Source organism: Capra hircus, chromosome 5 (assembly GCF_001704415.2).
Source record: "Capra hircus breed San Clemente chromosome 5, ASM170441v1, whole genome shotgun sequence".
Classification (NCBI taxonomy): domain Eukaryota; kingdom Metazoa; phylum Chordata; class Mammalia; order Artiodactyla; family Bovidae; genus Capra; species Capra hircus.
The window spans coordinates 29,734,913-29,754,991 of NC_030812.1; the positions used below are offsets into that span (position 1 = coordinate 29,734,913).

A 20,079-nucleotide genomic window follows, 5' to 3' on the forward strand; every position below is an offset into this window, starting at 1 on the left:
CCTGACTTGCCAGGAAGAGAAACACCTTGTGTGTGTTTGTGTCTAAATTTATATGTCTGGGATACAAACCAGGTGGCCATTGGCCCCCCAAACCCTGAGCAGGATGCCCTCAGCTCCCTGGGAAGCCTGACCCCTGGCAGATGAAGCCTCTGTCTCCCCAGGTTGGTGCAGACACAGGTGTCTGAGCTGCAGTGACTCTGCAGCTTCCTGTGTCCTGTCCTGGCCCTGCCATGGGCTGACCTGGAGGCCAGATCACACCAGCCAAGCTCACCCTGTCCACACTCTTCTCAGTGACTAACGATAACAGAGGCATAGATCATCCTGAAATCGTTTGTTTTTTAGTAAATGAATTCTGGGATTCGAGTTAGAGATTTTTTAATGAATTTTGGGGTTTGGGACCATGGATTTATCTTCCCCAGAAGTAACATGACGTAATGGAAAAAGCATGAACCTTGGCCTCAGATAAACTTGGGTTTGGTCCCTAACTTAGCTAATTCTTAGCTGTGTGACCTTGGGTAGATTATTTAACCATACAAATCATCGTTTTTTTTCCTTTATAAATGGGGATAAAAATACCTATATTGCAGGCTGTAGTGAGGATGAAATGAGATAATATCTAGTGCTTGACCTGTAGTAGTCAATGATTAGCAGCTAGTTATCATTATTAATGTTATTTCCAAGTTGTGCTTTGCTAGGATGGAAGCTCCATTGAACAAATGTTAATTAAGCTCTTACTGTAAGCAGTGCCTTTGCCAACACGCATGGAATTGGAGAGAGCTGGGGCTTCTAGACACTAAGGCAGGGCTGCAGAGGGTGACAGTGCTGACCAAAAGCCCAGGGAAGGGGAGAGGCCATCAGAGATGGGCTAACGAGAGTGCCCTGAGAAGGTGACTGCGCCCTGATGATGGGAGATATTTACTTCTTTATTCTAGTTTTGTTTTATTCTTTATTTTTTGACTGCACCATGACACTTGTGGGATTTTAGTTCCCTGACCAGGGATTGAACCCACACCCTCAGCAGTGAAAGCAGAGTCCTCACCATGGGCCACCAGGAGATTTTAAAGAGTGCAGAAGGGGTCTGGGAGAAGGGGTGCCCTGTGGGAGGAACAGAGCAGGGGATCCTAAGGAGCAGAGAGCTGTTCAGCTGGACTTGAGCAAAGGTTGTGTAAAGAGGAAGTGAGACAAAGCTGCGGACGATGTCAGGGAAGAACCGGTAGATCTGGCTATAATGCCGACCGAAGAGTTCAGACATGTCAGTGGAGGCTGGCAGAGGAGGCTGCGAGCACAGAGATGCTTTAGACAAAAAAGATTGGATAGCCACGCGGTCAGGTGAGGGAGACTGAAATGCTGAGCAGCTTTCAGGCCAGAGATGTGAGGATGGAGTGCCAAACGGAGCCACTGCGGATGGCTCGGCCGGAGGGGAGGCAGAGACACCACAGAGACAGGACTTAACAGCTGTGGAGTGCAAGAGACAGGGGAGAGTTGAAGCGGACTTGTGTCTCGTCAAGGTGCCTAAGAGAAGAGGAACGAGAGAGAAGTGATCTGTGATTAAGTACGACTTTGGTAATCCTCCGAGCGGAGGCCATTCAGGGGAGATGGAAGTAGTAACTGCCACCATCTCTATTCCAGGATGCAGTAAACAACACCGCCTCCGTTAGTCTCAGCCATTCCTGTGGAGGCTGGGCCACAGGTGGTCAGAAAAGAAAAGGGCCTCGAGGCTCACCCTCTCTGTACTCAGGGAGGAGGCTCCACAGAAAAGCAGAGGATCTTGGAGGCTCGGCGGACAGCTGGGTTAGTCCTGCCACTGCCCTGCAGCCCCCGGGGCACTCTTCTTTCTCCAGAGGCCCCTGCCCAGTCCCACCTCCCTGCCCCGCCACCTGAGCTTGCATTTCTTCAGTCTACCTGTGCTGGGGTCTCCCAAGGTACCTCTGACCCAAGTGGTGAAAGCCTCACCTTGGGCCAGGAGACATCACTGATGGAGCAGGGAAGGATGTTCCCCTGCCCCTGGATAGGAAGCCTTAGCTCCCTGAGGGCACAGGGCCCTGGGCTGACAGCATCTGTGCTAACCTCACCTCTCCCCTGTAGATCCCACTCGCCCCACTCCAGCCGCCTTCTGAGCCACCGGCCTCGCCCTCCCTGAGCTCCGCCGAGGGACCAGCCACCTCGCTGCCTCTGGGGCGCTGCGCTGGGCAGAGAGAGGTAGGAGGGCTGGGCTCCGTGGTCTGTGGCTCCGCTGGCACTGGGCTCGTCAGCTGATGCTCCACGACTGTTTCCTAACAAGTCTCAGGGGAAGGACTCCTTCCGGGCACACAGATTCTCATCCAGGCTGGGTGTGAGCCCTCAGCTGTCAGCCTCGTACCAAAAAAAAACAGATCCCCACCCCTAACCGCTGGCCTTGTGAGTAAATGTGTTAGTACTGCAGTCAGACTCAACACTTCTGAGCTCTTACTCTGTGCCAGGCACTGTGCCGGACACCTGGATTTCGTTTATCTTTTTCTTTTTTGCTAATTTTTGGCATGCATTTATAATCCTACACGTATTTATTTATCCAAGTCCAGTTCATTCATTCTTTTGTTTATCTGGTCCCATTTGTCTTATTTTATGAGATTTAAACACAATCACCATCTTATTTTACAGATGATACAGTGAAGCTTAGAGATTAAATGACTTGCTGAAAGTCTTATAACTAGTTAAGCAATAGAGCTGGGTCTTGAACCCGCACAGTCTGGCTCAGGAGCCCAGGTAGTTAACCACTGTACCAGACTGGACCAGGCCTGAGAAGGGGCCAGGGAGAAGCAGGAAAAGGCTCACAGTGAAGTCGTTCTGTCTGCTTCTCCCCGGGGATCAGCTCAGCAGGATAGCTGTCTGACCTGAGAAGGCCTGGGCTTGCCTGTAACAACTGACTGAGGACTTGGCCACATCATATCCCCTTCTTGAGTCTGTATTCTTTCCAAAACCTGAAAAAAATGGATGGGTCTCCCTCCCCTGGGGCAAACAGAGATATCAGGGGTATAGATGGTCAGCCTTCCTGACCCATAATGGTAGGAGGTAGCGCTGGGATAACCAGGAAGGAAGATAGGTGCCCCCTAAGTGTGCCAGGAAGGACAGCTGGGGTAACCAGGACTCAAACTCTTGAGGAAACTTTCCAGCACATTCCAGAAGCCATCAGTTCCTTTTGGGGACACAGACAAACCAGGCCAGCTCAGGTTAAGCCAGCTTGGTTATGCCAGCTCGGGGCCCAGGCCTGCATATGGTTTCCTCCTCATGCCATTTGTCCCCCAAGGTGTGTTGGGAGCAGCAGATGCGGCCAGGAGGCCCAGGACCCCCGGCCGCCCCACCCCCAGCACTGGATGCCCTCTCCCCATTCCTTCGAAAGAAAGCGCAGATCCTGGAGGTGCTGAGAGCCCTGGAAGAGACGGACCCCTTGCTTCTGTGCTCACCTGCTACCCCCTGGCAGCCTCCAGGCGAGGGTCCTGGCTCCCCGGAGCCCATCAATGGCGAGCTTTGTGGCCCGCCTCAGCCTGAACCCTCTCCCTGGGCCCCCTACCTGCTACTAGGTCCTGGCAGCCTGGGAGGCCTGCTGCACTGGGAGCGCCTCTTAGGGGGTCCAGGGGAGGAGGAGGGTGCTGGGCGGCCCTGGGGCCCTGGTAGGGGCTCCCCACAGGCCCAGGGCACTGGTTCTGGGCCGCCCTGTGTGCCAGGCAGTAGCTCCTCCTCCTCTTCTGATGAGGCCGGTGACCCCAATGAGGCCCCCAGCCCGGACACCCTGCTAGGGGCCCTGGCCCGCAAGCAGTTGAACCTGGGCCAGCTCCTTGAAGACACAGAGTCTTACCTACAGGCCTTTTTGGCCGGGGCTGCTTGCCCACTCAGCGGGGACCACCCGGGTCCCAGGCAGCCATCCTCCCCAGACCAGGGGCCCCCACAACTGTCCAAGTCCAAAGGCCTCCCCAAGTCAGCTTGGGTTGGGGGTGCCCCAGAGGCCCACAGGCCAGGCTTTGGTGCTACCTCAGAGGGCCCGGGGTCGCTCCCCTTCCTCAGCATGCTCATGGGCGCAGGGGACACCCCCCTGGGCTCACGGCCTGGCCACCCCCACTCTTCATCTCAGGTGAAAAGCAAGCTCCAAATTGGCCCCCCTTCTCCTGGGGAAGCCCAAGGACCCCTTCTGCCCTCTCCAGCCAGAGGTCTCAAATTTCTAAAGCTGCCTCCAGCCTCAGAGAAGGTCCCCAGCCCAGGAGGCCCCCAGCTTAGCCCCCAGCTTCCCCGGAATTCCAGAATACCCTGTCGGAACAGTGGCTCAGACGGCAGCCCCTCCCCACTGCTGGCCCGCAAGGGTCTGGTGGGAGGAGAGCTGTCCCCAGAGGGGGCACAGGGCCTGCCCACCAGCCCTTCACCCTGCTCCATGACCCCTGACTCTGCACAGCTCAGACCTCCCCAGCCAGCCTTGTCCGCTACACTTTCCCCAGGACCCACGGTGTCTCCTTGCTATGAGAACATTCTGGACCTTTCCCGGAACACTTTTAGGGGGCCTTCCCCAGAGCCGCCTCCATCTCCTCTGCAGGTGCCCACCTATCCACAACTAACTTTGGAGGTGCCACGGGTCCCTGAGGTCCTCAGAAGCCCTGGCATCCCCTCCAGCCCTTGCCACCCAGAATCCTGCCCTTATGAGGGCACTCAGGAGAAGAGTTCAGACAAGGCAGGCTCCGAGTCTCCCCATCCTGGCCGCAGGGGCCCAGGCAGCTCATCCAAGAAGCCCAGCCAGGGGGCAGGACGGCGACCTGGGGATCCTGGCTACACGCCTCTGCGGGACAGACTGGCAGCCCTGGGGAAACTGAAGACTGGCCCCGAGGGGCCTCAGGGCCCAGAAAAGAATGGGGTGCCAGTCAGACCTGGCACTGAGAAAGCCCGGGGAGCAGGGAAGTCAGGGGAGAGCACTGGAGACACAGCACCCCCTGCTTCCAGGCCCCCTGAGCAGCCGGAAGCCAAGGGGCCCCTGCGGGGGGCAGTGGCCTTAGGCACAAGCAGCCTGAAGCAACAGGAATCTGGGCTCCTGGGGGACCCTGGGGCCCGAGTCTACTCTTCCCACTCCATGGGGGCCCGGGTGGACCTGGAGCCTGTCTCACCGAGGAGCTGCCTCACCAAAGTGGAGCTGGCCAAGAGCCGGCTGGCAGGGGCCCTGTGCCCCCAGGTACCCCGCACCCCTGCCAAAGTGCCAACCTCAGCCCCCAGCCTTGGCAAGCCCAATAAGAGCCCCCACAGCAGCCCAACCAAGCTGCCTTCAAAGTCACCCACCAAGGTGGTATCCCGACCTGTGGTCCCACCAGCCACCAAGGAGCCCCCCAAACCTGACAAGGGGAAGGGCCCACCCTGGGTAGACTGTGGCGGCACTGTGGCCCAGCCCATGTCCCCAGCACCTGGCCCTGCAGACCCAGGCCCAGGTCCTGAGGGGCGGGCCCCGCACTCGGCCATTGAGGAGAAGGTGATGAAGGGCATCGAGGAGAACATGCTGCGGCTCCAGGGCCAGGAGCGGGCCCCCGGCACCGAGGCCAAGCATCGGAACACCAGCAGCATCGCCAGCTGGTTTGGCCTTAAGAAGAGCAAGTTGCCAGCGTTAAACCGCCGCACAGAGACCACCAAGGGCAAGGAAGGGGCCGGGGGCTCCCCGCTCCGGAAGGAAGTCAAGATGGAAGCCCGGAAGCTGGAGGCTGAGAGTCTCAACATCTCCAAGCTGATGGCTAAGGCGGAAGACCTGCGCCGGGCCCTGGAGGAGGAAAAGGCATACCTGAGCAGCAGGGCCCGGCCTCGGCCCGGGGGCCCAGCACCAGGGACCAGTGCAGGCCTGGGGCAGGGGCAGGGCCAGCTGGTTGGCATGTACCAGGGTGCAGACACCTTCATGCAGCAGCTTCTCAACAGGTGAGAGCTGGGACTGGCTGGCAGGGGCTCAGTAGTTGGGGGCACTTTGCCCTCCCCAGGCACTCTGGGATTGGGGCTGCCTTTCCTGGGAACTGGGGCTTCCCAGAGGTCAAGGAGTGTAGGAGGTCAGATGACATGGCACCAGATCTTCTGAGGGTTAATGGCCCAGCCCAGAGGAGGGGTCAGGACCTCAAACAAGGAGCTAGGGATTTGTGCCCCAGCTCCCTTCTTCCCTGGCTGTCTGACATTTAGCTTGCTGAGATTGTTTCTCATTTGAGAAGAGCTACCAGTCAACGTTTCCCTGAATCACCTCGAGTCAGGTAAGGCAGCGTGTCTGGGGTCCAGGGTAGTTAAGAATGCTAGTACCTAGCCATGGGCTAATGCAGGTCTCCCTCCGGGGTTTTATATCCTGTAGAACAAGGAGGGCTCCCTTCCATTTGCCTTTTGGCACTTGCCACAGACTCAGCAAAGGGAGCTGTGGTTTAGAGAGGGGGTTGCTCTGTCTGGGCCAGGTAAGGCAGAATGTGCTTTGTCTGTCTGCAGGCAGAGTGTGCTTTGGATAACAAGTACACGCAGGGTCAGCTAGAGTAGGCAGGATGTGTCACGTGGACCAGGATGTGACCATGTTTGTTCTCTACTGGGGGACATTATCAGAAAGGTCTGTAGGCTTGACCCTAGGTAGCTATGGAGACATTCTCCCATCACTCCTGCCCCTGCTGGTCCTCTGGGTTTCCCCTGGGGTCTTGGCCTATTCCTGGTGTCAGGAGAGTTGATGCAGGAAGCCAACAGGCATATGTTCTCTTCTCCAGGAGCAGGGGGCAGTAGGTACTTCTCTAAACCCAGCCCCACTGGAGGAAGTGAGGCCAGAATGTGTGGGTGGGCCTGGGCCTCCCTCACTTCTATCTGCACTGCCTGCCCCTAGGGTGGATGGCAAGGAACTGCCCCCCAAGAGCTGGCGGGAACCCAAACCTGAGTATGGCGATTTCCAGCCAGTGTCCTCTGACCCCAAGAACCCCTGGCCCGCCTGTGGGCCCCGAAATGGCCTGGTGGGCCCTCTCCAGGGCTGTGGAAAACCTCCTGGGAAGGTAAGTTCCAGGGGCGGGGGCTGGGTGGAGGCCCTGGCTCTGTGGCCCTGCCAGGCCCTGGGGCCAGAAGGCTGCTGGATGTATTTCTGGTCTCCAAGGAGAATGGGGAGGGGAGAGGGCCTTCTGAGGGCTGGCGGATTGCCAGGACTCTTAGATCCGTACTCCAGGGGTCCTGATGGAGGGCGTTGGCATGGAGGAAGAAGGGGCTCTGAAGTCTCCTGTACCCCATACAGCCAAGCATCGAGCCAGGGAGGCGAGAAGAGATGCCCTCCGAGGACAGTCTGGCTGAGCCAGTGACCACCTCACACTTCACAGGTCAGCAGGGTCAAGGGCCAAGGCTGGGACCTGCCCCTCACCCCTTGTTCACTTTATTCCTTCCTGTCACCACAGCAGGTGCCAAGCCCCAGAGGGCACTGGGACTACACAGTGCCAGGAATATCTCCCTGTCACTTAGGGTACCTGCCCTGTCCTCTTCCCCAAGACTAGGGGCAATGGGGCAGGGCAGGCAGGGACAGCTGAGAGCCTGCGGAGCTAGAAGGGTGTCCAAGGGTGGAGCCTGGGCTGGGGCAGGAAGCCAGAGAAAGGCAGAGGGGCTGAGGCACCTGAGCCTCACATCCCCTCCCTTCCCCTCCCCAGCCTGTGGCTCTTTGACTCGAACCCTGGACAGTGGCATTGGGACCTTCCCACCCCCAGACCATGGCAGCAGTGGGACCCCCAGCAAGAATCTTCCGAAGACCAAGCCACCACGGCTGGAGCCCCCACCTGGGGTGCCCCCAGCTCGGCCCCCACCCCTTACCAAAGTCCCCCGCCGTGCCCACACACTGGAGCGTGAGGTGCCCGGCATAGAGGAGCTGCTGGTGAGCGGGAGGCACCCCAGCATGCCGGCCTTCCCTGCCCTGCTCACCACTGCCCCAGGCCACCGGGGCCATCAGACCTGTCCAGACGGTGAGTGCCTGGGCAGGGGGTGGGCGGGCCTTTCTGGGAGCTCCGCCCACCACCCACCTTCCCCTTGTCCCCGGACAGATCCCTGCGAAGACCCAGGCCCACCCCCTCCAGTCCAGCTGGCCAAGAACTGGACCTTCCCCAATGCCAGGGCAGCCAGCGGTTCCTCTGACCCTTTCTTATGCCCACCCCGACAACTGGAGGGGCTGCCCAGGACCCCCATGGTGAGCATGACGGAAGGGGAAAGGGAACGGCACTGGAGGGCAGCGGGGAATGACGAGGGGTGAGGTACCGCCCTGTCCGGGAGGAGGACTCAGCGGTCAGCCCCTTGGATGCCCGTCTGGACAGCCCACCCCCTGCCTTTTCACACTCGTCTTGGGGAAAGGGTTTCTCTCCCTTCCGGCACCTTGGTAGGACTGGCTCAGTCGCGCCTCCAGTTTCCGTCCTCTGCAGTGCCCCGCTCAGGCGGGCAGAGCCTCTTAGGAGGTGAGAAGTGAGAGGTACTTGCTCCCGAGCCTGCCCTCCTTCCCCAGGCCCTGCCCGTGGATGGAAAGCGGAGCCTGGAGCCCAGCCGCCCAGCCCCTGCGCCCCAGGGCCCGGCGTTTGGGGGTAGCCGCACCCCTAGTACATCGGACGTGGGCGAGGAAGGGAGAGTGGCCAGCGGGGGACCCCCGGGGCTGGAGACCTCTGAGTCTCTCAGCGACTCGCTCTACGACTCGCTGTCCTCTTGCGGGAGTCAGGGCTGAGTGGAGTCAAGGCTGAGTGGCAGCGGCAGCCACGCCCCGCGCTGGAGGCGGAGACCACGGATTGGACGGCTCTCCTCAAGCCCCGCCCTGAAGGGACCAAGGAGGCAGATGAACCAGAAGGTGAAGGGGGTTCCCGGCACAGCTCACTGCCCGCCGCTGCCGCTGCTGTGGAGGAGATGACCGCTCTCAGCTCAGGGAGAGACCCCACCCTTGGTCCTTTCTCTCACCCAGAGTACGGCTCTTCCTCTGAGGGACTAAGGGGTTCAAGGCCGATGTGTCCCAGCCCCCACTCCCGCTTCAGGCTGAGCCATCTTGTGGTGCTGGGCTTCCTGCCCACCGGTCGTGCCATCTCCGCCCAACCTGGCGGCTCCCCTGCCTCAGCAGCCCCGTGCTGGTGGAGTTTAGGGGCGAGGGGTCACGTTGCCTTCTCTCTCTGTCTGCCCTGGTCCTCCCCGCTGTCTGGATGGTGCTGCCCTCTCCTGCCCCATATCTTTGGGGCCCATTTGTCTGTCCTTTTTTGTTGGTTGTTTTTTTTATATATATATATAAAAGCGTCTGACCCAGCCCCCACCCACCCCCATCCCCACACTGCGGTTAATTTATCTGTTGTTAAAAACGTGGCTGCTCTGCTTCCAGCCTCTGCTTCTGCCGTATCCCTAATAAAACGTGGAGGACCCCCCCACCCCGACCCCAGACTCAGCTTGTTCTATGGGAGGACTCAGGGATGGACAGGCCAATAGAGACCTCGTGGGCACCAGGGTGCAGGACTCCAGGGCTCTGCTCCAGGAGCTCTTGTGAGGCAGTTCAGTTTACCAGGGCTGCTGACTTGAGTCACCCTAGAATGTAACTAAGGGTGGGGGATATGTTTAGACCTGTAATGGTACCTGGCAGTGGGGAAATTCCCCTGGCCCAGGGCTTGGTCAGGAGGAAGGCTGTGCTGCCCCAGAAAGGGAGGTGGAGATGGTGGCTGTGGACACGCACTCAAACCTTGGACATACCAGGTTGGGTGGGTATATAAACTGTAAGCTTCAGGGGTCCAGGGGTAAACAGAGTTAAGTGTCTACAGCTACCTGTTGTCATAAAGTGAGGCACGACTGGGTTTCTGACTTGCCACCTTCTAGTCGCACCTCAGCCTCTGGGCTTGCCCCACATCTTCTTGCCCTTATTTCGCCCTCAGATTTCAACCAGAAGTTCTCCTGGCTCTCAGATTCTTACTTTAAGATGGGAAGGCCAGGAATGAGACTGTGTGGAAGGGTCTAGGCTTCTAGGAGTTATTTCAGACTCTCCATGGGATGTGAGAAGGCCAGGGGGTGGTTGTGGCCCTCCAGCCCTTGGATTTCGTATTGAGCATAGAGTTGGACAGTGACCTGAAGGGGACCCAGGTGGCCCCAGCCCATCTCACAGTGACCTGAAGGGGACCCAGGTGGCCCCAGCCCATCTCACAGTGACCAGCCAGGCTGGGCCTTGGGAAGGCCTTCTTTTAGCCCAGGTTGCAAGGTGTGGGCTGACTTGTTCAGAGCACCCACCTGCCATAGTCAACACTCATTGCCTCCCCCATGCCATCTGTAGGCCACCTGGGCATTGTGCATGCTGAACAGCCCTGGCTTTGTGGCTGGGACTCTGGACAGTTCATCATGGAGGTAGGGGGCTGTGCAGTGAATGAATACAGTCTGTGTTGGCACTTCAGGCTTGCCAAGCCAAGGTCAGGAATGCCTGGACAGGGAGCAGTGCTGGGCCAATTGACAACTCAGTTGATGCTGCCATGCGCTCTGACCAGCCCAAGGAAGGTTGGGAGGGACGAAGGATGTCCGTGCCTCTCTTTATGCTAACTCCTTCCAGCAGTGTCTCTTCAGCTGTAAATGGTCCAGAGAGCAGTGAAAGAACTCCCTGTTAAATACCTACCATATTGCCAGCCTCCTGGTTCATTTCACAGGTGAAGTTATTGAGGCTCAAAAACATTTGAGTAGATGAATTCCTTGGTGGTCCAGTGGTTAAGACTCTGCGATCCCAGTGCAGGGGGCACAGTGTCAGTCCTTGATCAGGGAAGTAAGATCTTGAATGCTGCATGGCCCGTCCGAAAACAGACCAGTAGTTTTCCAAGGCTGAGAAGTGATGGATCTTGGCAGGAGTGATCCCTTTTGGGTGTGTAACTTTGCTTTCTTCTGCCAGGACTCTAATCCCCTCCTCCGTTTTTAGCCCTGGATCACTCCTGATGGACAGGGCTAGAGAACATTAAGTTGGGAGTCAAGAGTCTTAGCCCTTGAGTGCGGGTCTGTGGGGAACGTTAGATCTTGTCTCCGGGACTTGGTTTTCCTTGTCTATGGAAGATTGGGAAGTTGGTCCAGACCAGCTTTCCCCTTAGCTTTCTGCATTTCCCACCCATCTCCCAATCTGGTTGTTCTTCCTCCTGTTTCCCTTAGTGGATGTCATCACTGAGGAGGTTAAAACGACTTAAGAGAAGCATCATATTTTCTTCAAATGTCAGGATCACATTTTCTTATTTCTGTCTCCTACTTCCAGGTATCCATCCCACTCTCCCTTCTGCTTTTATGGGCTTAAGGATGTTATTACCAAGCTGTTGATCTCTACCTCTTGCCAGGCAGGCTCGGAGAAGTCTACATCCTTCTCCCCTTTTAATTTCTTGGTTTCTTAAGCCCTTTTCTCTGTGTGAACCTGATGGATTACCTCATTTCCTTGTTAGAATTGTTTGCCTACAGGATATTTATGGTATTTCCTTTCTGAGAAGGAATTTGGCATGGTGGGTTTAATTCTGGACTCCACCTCTGACAAGCTGAGATCAAGGGTCCAGGCAGGTTTCTGTCACCAGAGTCTGCTCATTCTGCCACCAGGCTCTGTCCTGCAGTGTTTTCACATGCAGGGTGACCTCTTGGGCCAGGGGACAATGTGGGCCACCTGAGAAAAAGCTCACTGTCAGTCACCAGGACAGAGCAGCATCAGCCACACCTAGTACCTGGAGCCAGCCCTTCCCTACCAGGCAGCTCCTCATTCCTAAATCCCCCAGTGTGCTGCTAAGGGGTGCTGGGCCCAGACAAGCCATCTGTGGCCCACATGACTCTGTATGCCCTCCACACAGACAAAATATTCCATCTGAAGTAAATATGTGGCAAGGGACAGACAGTTGACTTCGAGACTCTTCCAGGAAACCAATTTCTCTTTGCCCTTGAAGAAAAGATTTATCTAAAAGACCACTTGATCCTCACTATGGCAGAATACTTCATATCTGAGTTTGTAACATCTGCTTGCAGGAATAAGGTGACCTCACTGTTTTCTCCATGAACAATGGGTAAACACTTGCCTTACCATTGTATATGACCCTTTCTGCTGGATTTCCCAAACAAAAGAAGCCCAAACCACCAAACTCCTCTTGTCCCCCATAAATGGCATCAACAAAAAGCTATGAAAAGACTCCAGGTTCCACCTTTCTGGGCACCCTGCTTCTTGTAAGAAATGTCCCAAAATGTTAACTGAGATTTTCTGTGAGTTGCCAATGGTTTTTATTTTCTTCTCTACCCTTGTGTAGATTTTCTACAAATAGTATGTTTTGTTTCCTGACCCCCCAAAAAAAATTTTTTTAAGAAACAACCATTCTCTGCAACAAATTCTAGGTATGTAACCCCATTCTATAGTCTTGAGTGAGTTAGTTCAAGCATATAAGTAATTTTTTTTAAGACATGAATTTAAAGTAAATATAGGTGAGTATTTCAATGATCTTGAGGTAAGGAAAACCTTTTTAAAAACCTTTTTTGTAATCATTAAAGACATACAAATTGGAAAAGTACATGTTCAGGACTTCTCTAGTGGTCCAGCTGCTAAGAATCCACCTTCCAATGCAGGGGACATGGGTTTGATCCCTGGTCAAGGAACTAGGACCCCACATGCTATGGAGCAACTAAGACCACGCATCTCAACTACTGAGCCTGCAGTGTGCCTCAACGAAAGATCCCACATGCCGCAACTAAGATCCGTCACAGCCTAATAAAATATATTTTTTTAAGTGCATGTTCATGGTTTTAAAAAATAATGAAGGACTTCCCTGGCAATCCAGTGGTTAAGACTCCATGCTTCCACTGCAGGGGGTGTGGGTTCAATCCCTGGTCAGGGAACTAAGATCCTGCATGCCATAGGGTACAGCCAAAAAAAAAAAATTTTTTTTTAATCAAAATTGAATAGAATATCATGTAAGGAAGAAGAAGAGTCTCATATTCCAACTTCCAGTCTCACTGCCCAGGTATAACCCAAGTTGATTAGAATTCCTCTCAAATCACTTTTTTTTTTCTTAAATTGTGCTCTTTCAGTAGACATTCTGAGGGCTTCAAGCCAACCACAGCCTCTCAGATCACTCTTTAAAAGCACACTACAGGAGAAGGAAATGGCAACCCACTCCAGTATTCTTGCCTGGAGAATCCTGTAGACAGAGGAGCCTGGCAGGCTACAGTCCATGGGGTCACAAGAGTTGGACACGACTTAGTGCACTGTCTTACCCCAGAGATCCTGCCACATATACCACAAAAACGAAACATCCCCCAATGACCTTGGCCCCACTGTTCCAATCACTCCCAGGTGGGAATTCAGGCACATGTCCACAGAGGTCACAGACAACATACATACGGTTCTGTTATGTCCCATATATTACCCTGTCATGTCCCAAGAAAGACATTTTCTCTTAGAGATTTTCATTTAGTGTATCTTTAAAAAATCTTGTGTTAAACTTGCCTCCATCTTTTTCTTGGGTAAGGACAACCCAGAAATGGCCCTTTTGTGTCTGTGATGTTGCCATTCACAGCTTTGATAGGCCTAGTACAATCTTGAGAACAGGGTTGCTGTATGCTGAATGTCAGACGGTAGCTCTAAGCTTTGCCTATCTTAGGTAGTTATGCTGTGCATTTTTTATTGGTGTACCATGTTTGATTTGTCCCTAATACCTTTGAAGTTTTTCTGAGAAATGAAATAATGCAACATGAACTTATTAAAATACATTTTAAGCCTTTAAAAAAAATAAAAAATAAAAATAAAAGCACACTACACAGAGACAGTATATTTATATTGACCTTCTATTAGACAATGAGATTATTCTATAATTGCTGATCTGCTCCTTTTAGCACTTACTACTATAGCTTAGAGATCTTTCCAAAGATCTTGACTCTCCATTATCATACACGCTCTCCCATTGGATGGATGTGTGATATTTACATGTTTTGCCATGACAAATGATGCTGCAGTGAACATTGTGTATGTGTCCTTGGCCACTTGCATATTTCCATAAGATAAATTCCTATCAGTGGAATTGCTGCATTATAAAATATGCTTAATTAAAATTTTTTTATAGATATTAACACTTCACCAACAATGTATAAGTGGGCTATCTTCCACACTGTGTATTATCAAACTTTATTCTTAGCCAATTTGGTAGGAGTAAGTGATCATGTCTTGTAGTCTTGGAGCCCAAAGTAGGGCGTTTAAGCTTTTACTCAGAGTGAAATGGGAAACAATTAGAAAATGGTAAGAATAAACTGTAGAGGGCAAGTATGGAAATGAACCAGTAAGGAAGCCTCTTGGGTAACTCCAGTGAGAGATGGGAACCTGTGCCAGGGCAGAGACACTATAAACAACAGGGTTTGCTAATGTGATTACAATGGGGGAAAGAGAAGAGTCAAGAACAGCTTTGACACAGATGGCCGATAGGCACATGAAAAGATGCCCAACATCACTAATTATCAGGGAAATGCAAATCAAAACTACATCGAGGTACCACCTCACACCAGTCAGAATGGCTGTCATTAAAAAGTCTATAAATAGCAAATACTGGAGAGAGTGTAGAGAAAAGAGATCACCTCCTACTGGTGGTGGGCATGTAAGTTGTTGAAGCCACTATGAACAGTATGGAGGTTCCTCAGAAAGCTAAAAATAGAATTGCTATGCAATCCAGCAATCCCACTCTTGGACATATGTCTGGACAAAACTATAATTCGATAAGATACATGCACCCCTGTGCTCATAGCAGCACTATTCACAATAGCCAACAACCTAAATGTCCGTTGAAAGATGAATGCATAAGGAAGATGTGGAATATACATAAAACGGAAAACTTCTCAGCCATAAGAAAGAACAAAATAATACCATTTGCAGCAACATAGATGGAACTAGAGATAATTATACTTGGTGAAATGTCAGAAAGAGAAAGATAAATACCATACGATATCACCTATATGTAAAATATGACACAAATGAGCTTAACTACGAAGCAGAAACAGACTCGCAGACGTAGAAGATAGACTTGTGGTTCCAAGGGGAGGGGGACAGGAAAGGGATGGACTGGGAATTTGGCGTTAGTAGAGGCAAACTATTACATATCGAATAGATAGGCAACAAGGCCCTGCTGTATAGCACAGGGAATTACATTCAATGTCCTGGGATTAACATAATGGAAGAGGACATAAAAAGAACGTACATGTATGTATAGCTGAATCACCTTGGTGTTCAGTAGAAATTAACACAACATTGTAAATCAACTATACTTAAAAAAAAAAAAGGTAACTCCAAGTTTTTTGGAACAACTGGTAGAATTTGCTATTAACTGATATGGAAAAGATGGTAGATGGAGCAGACTTGAGGGAGAGAAGATCAGGAGTTAAATACTGGACGTGTTAAATCTGAGATGTCTGTTGGACAACATCCAGTGGAAAATGTGGAGTAAGCAGTGAGTTATAGAAGTCTAGAATTCAGAAAAGAAGCCTGGGTTGGGGACATAAATCGGTAAGTCATCAGCATATGGATGCTATTTAAAGCCGAGAGACTGGATGAAATCACCAAGAGAGTGAGAGGAAAGGTCTGAGTCCTAAGCCCTGGGGGTACTCCATCTCTTGAGAGGGCAGAGGAAATGAAGAAAAACAGCACAGAACATAGTGGGGGCTACTTTGAAACTGTAAATATTTCACTTTTAGGAAACTTTCCATTTGTGCATTTATATCAGTATAGGTTCATGGTTTCCTATTTAATGGTTTATAATCCATTATTACCATCATCTACTTTGGTGCTCAAATTGTCCATGATTTGGCCAGTAGGAGCCCCCTTAAAACTGACTTTTGTTTTGTTTTGTTTTGTTTTTTTTACAAATCTCTATCATTCATTTTGAGTACATACTTTCTGGCATAACATGTTCAAGATTCCATTTTCTCAAACCCAGCTCTGAAGTCAACCATTTTTCCAACGAACCTTGGTTTCTTTGAGTAAGAGCATCTCTAGAAACTAAGATCTGGGGGTTGTGTGTGCTTATTGTTATAGGGGAGTTGCTTCCCCCAGGTTCGAAGAGAGGGTTTCTTAGAGACTGAAGAAGTTAAAGCATTTTCCTGTGCTTATGGGACTGATCAGATGGAGAACATTTGATGATGCAGGAGAGAAATCAGGAAGTGGTTGGGTATTCAGTGCCCAGGTAGCCTTAAGCCTCATCTACAGGTACAGGAAGGAGGAGGGAGCAGAGGCAGGTAGGTGAGCATATGTGGTGGTGTCAACTTAGAGAAGAACTCTTCTGATTGCTTCTGTTTTCTCAAGGAAATAATCAAGGTCATCAGCCAAGAGGAAGGACGCGAGAAAGTTGTTGGAGGTTTGAGAAGAGAGAACATAATATGACTAGTCATTTAGGAGCACAAAATTTTTTTGATGTTTTTGTTTTTTTAATCTGAGGGATTTTGGACTTTTTTACTTACTACATTTTTAAAAAATATGTGTTTATTTATTTGACTGCACCAGGTCTTAGCTGCAGCATGCAAGATCTTTAGTTGTGGCATGCAGGATCTAGTTCCCTAACCAAGAATTGAACCCAGGCCCCCTGCATGGGGAGCATGGAGTCTTAACCACTGAACCACCAGGAAAGTCCCTAGGATCTCAAAAGTTAGTGAATCAGTTAGAGAAATGTAGTAGGCATAAAGGGTCCACTTGAGGTGATTAGGAATTAAAAACAAGTCTTACTAATGTGAATGTGTTGGAGGTTTTCTTCTGCCATATTAAGTAGAGAAAAGGCAGCAAGTTGGATTAGCCAGAGCTGCCAATTTGCCAAATAAGCAACAAAGAGAGACAGGCAAGAGTACTGACGATATATATACAAGGAAGTGGTTCTATTAACTGGCTGTGGGCTTTGCACTGGTTAAAGAGGGAAGAGAGTACAATAAAGGAGAGAGGCATGAAGGGAGGTAGAATCAGTAGGCTGAAGGGCCTGGTGGGATCAAACGAGTTTTGGAGATAAAGTACTAGTGGGAATGAGCTGGAAAGATGTTTAGAAGAAAAGAGGTGATGGTCAGAGGGTGAGTTGCATGAAACTGAGATTATGGGAGAACAGGAAACTTTATGGGTTGCATTGTGTCCCTCCCTTCCTTAAAAAATGCTGAAGTCCTAAACCCCTGTGACTTCTGAGGTTACAAGTTAAAATGGGGTCATTTGGGTGGACCCTAATCCAAAATGATTGATGTCCTTATAAAAAGTGGAAAATGCAACATAAGGAGAATGCCATGGAACGTGATGATGGCAGAGATCACAGTGATGCCTCTGCAAGCCAAGGAACGCCGACGTGTGCCTGCAAATTACCAAAAGCCAGAGGACAGGTCTGGGGGAACAGATTGTCCTTCAACAGCCCTCAGAAGGAACCAGCACTCCTGACAGCCTGATCTCAGACTTCTAGCCTCCAAAACTGTAGAACACTAAATTTCTGTTGTTTGAGCCACCCAGTCTGTGACCGTGTGTGATGGCAGCCCCACACTAAAGCAGAAAGGTTGCAGTTACGGGTAATGAGAAGGACCAGGGAGTGGCCATGAGTGTGAGGGGCTCAGAGGGCCAGGTTGTTGGAGCAGCGGTCATGAAATGCAGAGGCCGGGGACTGCGAGGACTATCTCTGCGTGTGTTGAGAGGTCTAAGCATCAGAGGGCGTGACACTGAGGCAGGAGCCAAAACCTCAAGAAAGAAGGGGAAGCAACCCAGAAATTGATAGATAAGAGTTGGGGGCATGGTGGGTGGAATAGTTAATCAGCATGAGATTCAAAGCTGAGGGAATTTCAGGAAGAAGAACCATCTGAAAGCAACCCGAAAAATAAGGAGGGCGTCTATAAACCCTCTGGCCCTCAGGCACAGGGCTAACAGAGAGAGCAGCGCCCCCTTGAGAGGCCCGCAAGGAGGGCGTGCTCAAGGACAGCCAAGAGGTCAAAGGGGAACTGTGGAGCTCTATCCCTAGATAACCACAATGGTGTGATCAGTCACCTAGAGCCACACATCCTGGAATTCGAAGTCAAGTGGGCCTTAGGAAGCACCGCTACGAACAAAGCTAGTGGAGGTGATGGAATTCCAGTTGAGCTATTTCAAATCCTAAAAGATGATGCTGTGAAAGTGCTGCACTCAATATGCCAGCAAATCTGGAAAACTCAGCAGTGGCCACAGGACCGGAAAAGGTCAGTTTTCATTCCAATCCCAAAGAAAGGCAATGCCAAATAATGCTCAAACTACCACATAATTGCACTCATCTCACACACTAGCAAAGTAATGCTCAAAATTCTCCAAGCCAGGCTTCAATAGTACATGAACCGTGAACTTCCAGATGTTCAAGCTGAATTTAGAAAAGGCAGAGGAACCAGAGATCAAATTGCCAACATTCACTGGATCATCGAAAAAGCAAGAGAGTTCCAGAAAAACATCTATCTTTGATTTACTGACTATGCCAAAGCCTTTGACTGTGTTCAGTTCTGTTCAGTTCAGTCACTCATTCATGTCCGACCTTCAGACACCATGAATCGCAGCACACCAGGCCTCCCTGTCCATCACCAAACCCATGTCCACCAAGTTGGTGATGCCATCCAGCCATCTCATCCTCTGTCGTGCCCTTTTCCTCCTGCCCCTAAGCCTTCCCAGCATTAGGGTCTTTTCCAATCAGTCAACTCTTCGCATGAAGTGGCCAAAGTATTGGAGTTTCAGCTTCAACATCAGTCCTTCCAATGAACACCTAGGACTGATCTCCTTTAGGATGGACTGGTTGGATCTTCTTGCAGTCCAAGGGACTCTCATGAGTCTTCTCCAACACCACAGTTCAAAAGCATCAATTCTTCAGCGCTCAACTTTCTTTACCATCCAACTTTCACATCCATACATGACTACTGGAAAAACCATAACCTTGACTAGTGTGGATCACAACAAACTGGAAAATTCTTCAAGAGATGGAAATAACAAACCACTTGACCTGTCTCCTGAGAAATCTGTATGCAGGTCAGGAAGCATCTGTATGCAGGTCCAGTTAGAACTGAACATGGAACAACAGACTGGTTCCAAATCGGGAAAGGAGTACGTCAAGCCTGTATATTGTCACCCTGCTTATTTAACTTATATGCAGAGTACATCATGCAAAATGCTGGACTGGATGAAGCAAGAGCTGGAATCAAGATTGCCTGGAGAAATATCAATAACCTCAGATACACAGATGACACCACCCTTATGGCAGAAAGTGAAGAAGAACTAAAGAGCCTCTTGATGAAAGTGAAAGAGGAGAGTGAAAATGTTGGGTTCAAACTCAATATTCAGAAAACTAAGAATATCTGGTCCCATCACTTCATGGCAAATAGATGGGGAAACAATGGAAACAGTGAGAGACTTTATTTCGAGGGGCTCCAAAATCACTGCAGATGGTGACTGCAGCCAAGAAATTAAAAGACATTTGCTCCTTGGAAGAAAAGCTATGACCAACCTAGACAGCATATTAAAAAGCAGAGACATTACTTTACCAACAAAGGTCCATCTAGTCAAGGTTATGGTTTTTCCAGTAGTCGTGTATGGATGAATGTGAGTTGGACATCTCTCTGAAGAATTGATGCTTTTGAACTGTGGTGTTGGAAAAGACTCTTGAGAGTCCCTTGGACTGCAAAGAGATCCAACCAGTCAATCCTAAAGGAAATCAGTCCTGAATATTCATTGGAAGGATTGATGATGAAGCTGAAACGCGAATACTTTGGCAACCTGATGCAAAGAACTGACTCATTGGGAAAGACACTGATGCTGGGAAAGATTGAAGGTAGGAGGAAAAGGGGATGACAGAGGATGAGATGGTTGGATGGCATCACCGACGTGATGGACACGAGTTTGATTATGCTCCGGGAGTTGGTGATGGACAGGGAAGACTGGTGTGCTGCAGTCTACGGGGTCGCAAAGAGTCAGACACAACTGAGCGACTGAAATGAACTGAACTGAACTGATCCCTAGGTCACAGGGAGAGGCCTTGAACTGAGGCCAGAGAAGTGGAGTCCAGAGTCAAGGTCATCTCCAGAACTGACTGTGCCCCATTGTAACCTTGCCAAAAGACCCTTGACCCTTACTAACCAGCCAAAAGCTCCTTGATCCTTACTGACCAG

The 20,079-nt window shown here is 51.1% G+C and overlaps 1 protein-coding gene across 4 annotated transcripts in view; it reads left to right on the forward strand.

Annotated features, from left to right (window-relative positions):
* NCKAP5L (NCK associated protein 5 like) overlaps positions 1-9,371 on the forward strand; it is a 30,897-nt gene extending 21,526 nt beyond the window's left edge. For 2 of the 4 annotated variants that reach the window (XM_018047816.1, XM_018047817.1), the window contains exons 7-14: positions 1,630-1,791; positions 2,086-2,199; positions 3,284-5,910; positions 6,833-6,995; positions 7,229-7,310; positions 7,632-7,940; positions 8,019-8,161; positions 8,471-9,371. In XM_018047816.1, the coding sequence (XP_017903305.1) occupies positions 1,630-1,791; positions 2,086-2,199; positions 3,284-5,910; positions 6,833-6,995; positions 7,229-7,310; positions 7,632-7,940; positions 8,019-8,161; positions 8,471-8,683 (3,813 nt within the window). In that variant the 3' untranslated portion in view covers positions 8,684-9,371. Of the gene's footprint in view, positions 1-1,629; positions 1,792-2,085; positions 2,200-3,283; positions 5,911-6,832; positions 6,996-7,228; positions 7,311-7,631; positions 7,941-8,018 lie in introns of all 4 variants that reach the window. The other 2 variants (XM_018047819.1, XM_018047818.1) reach the window with 2 other exon arrangements.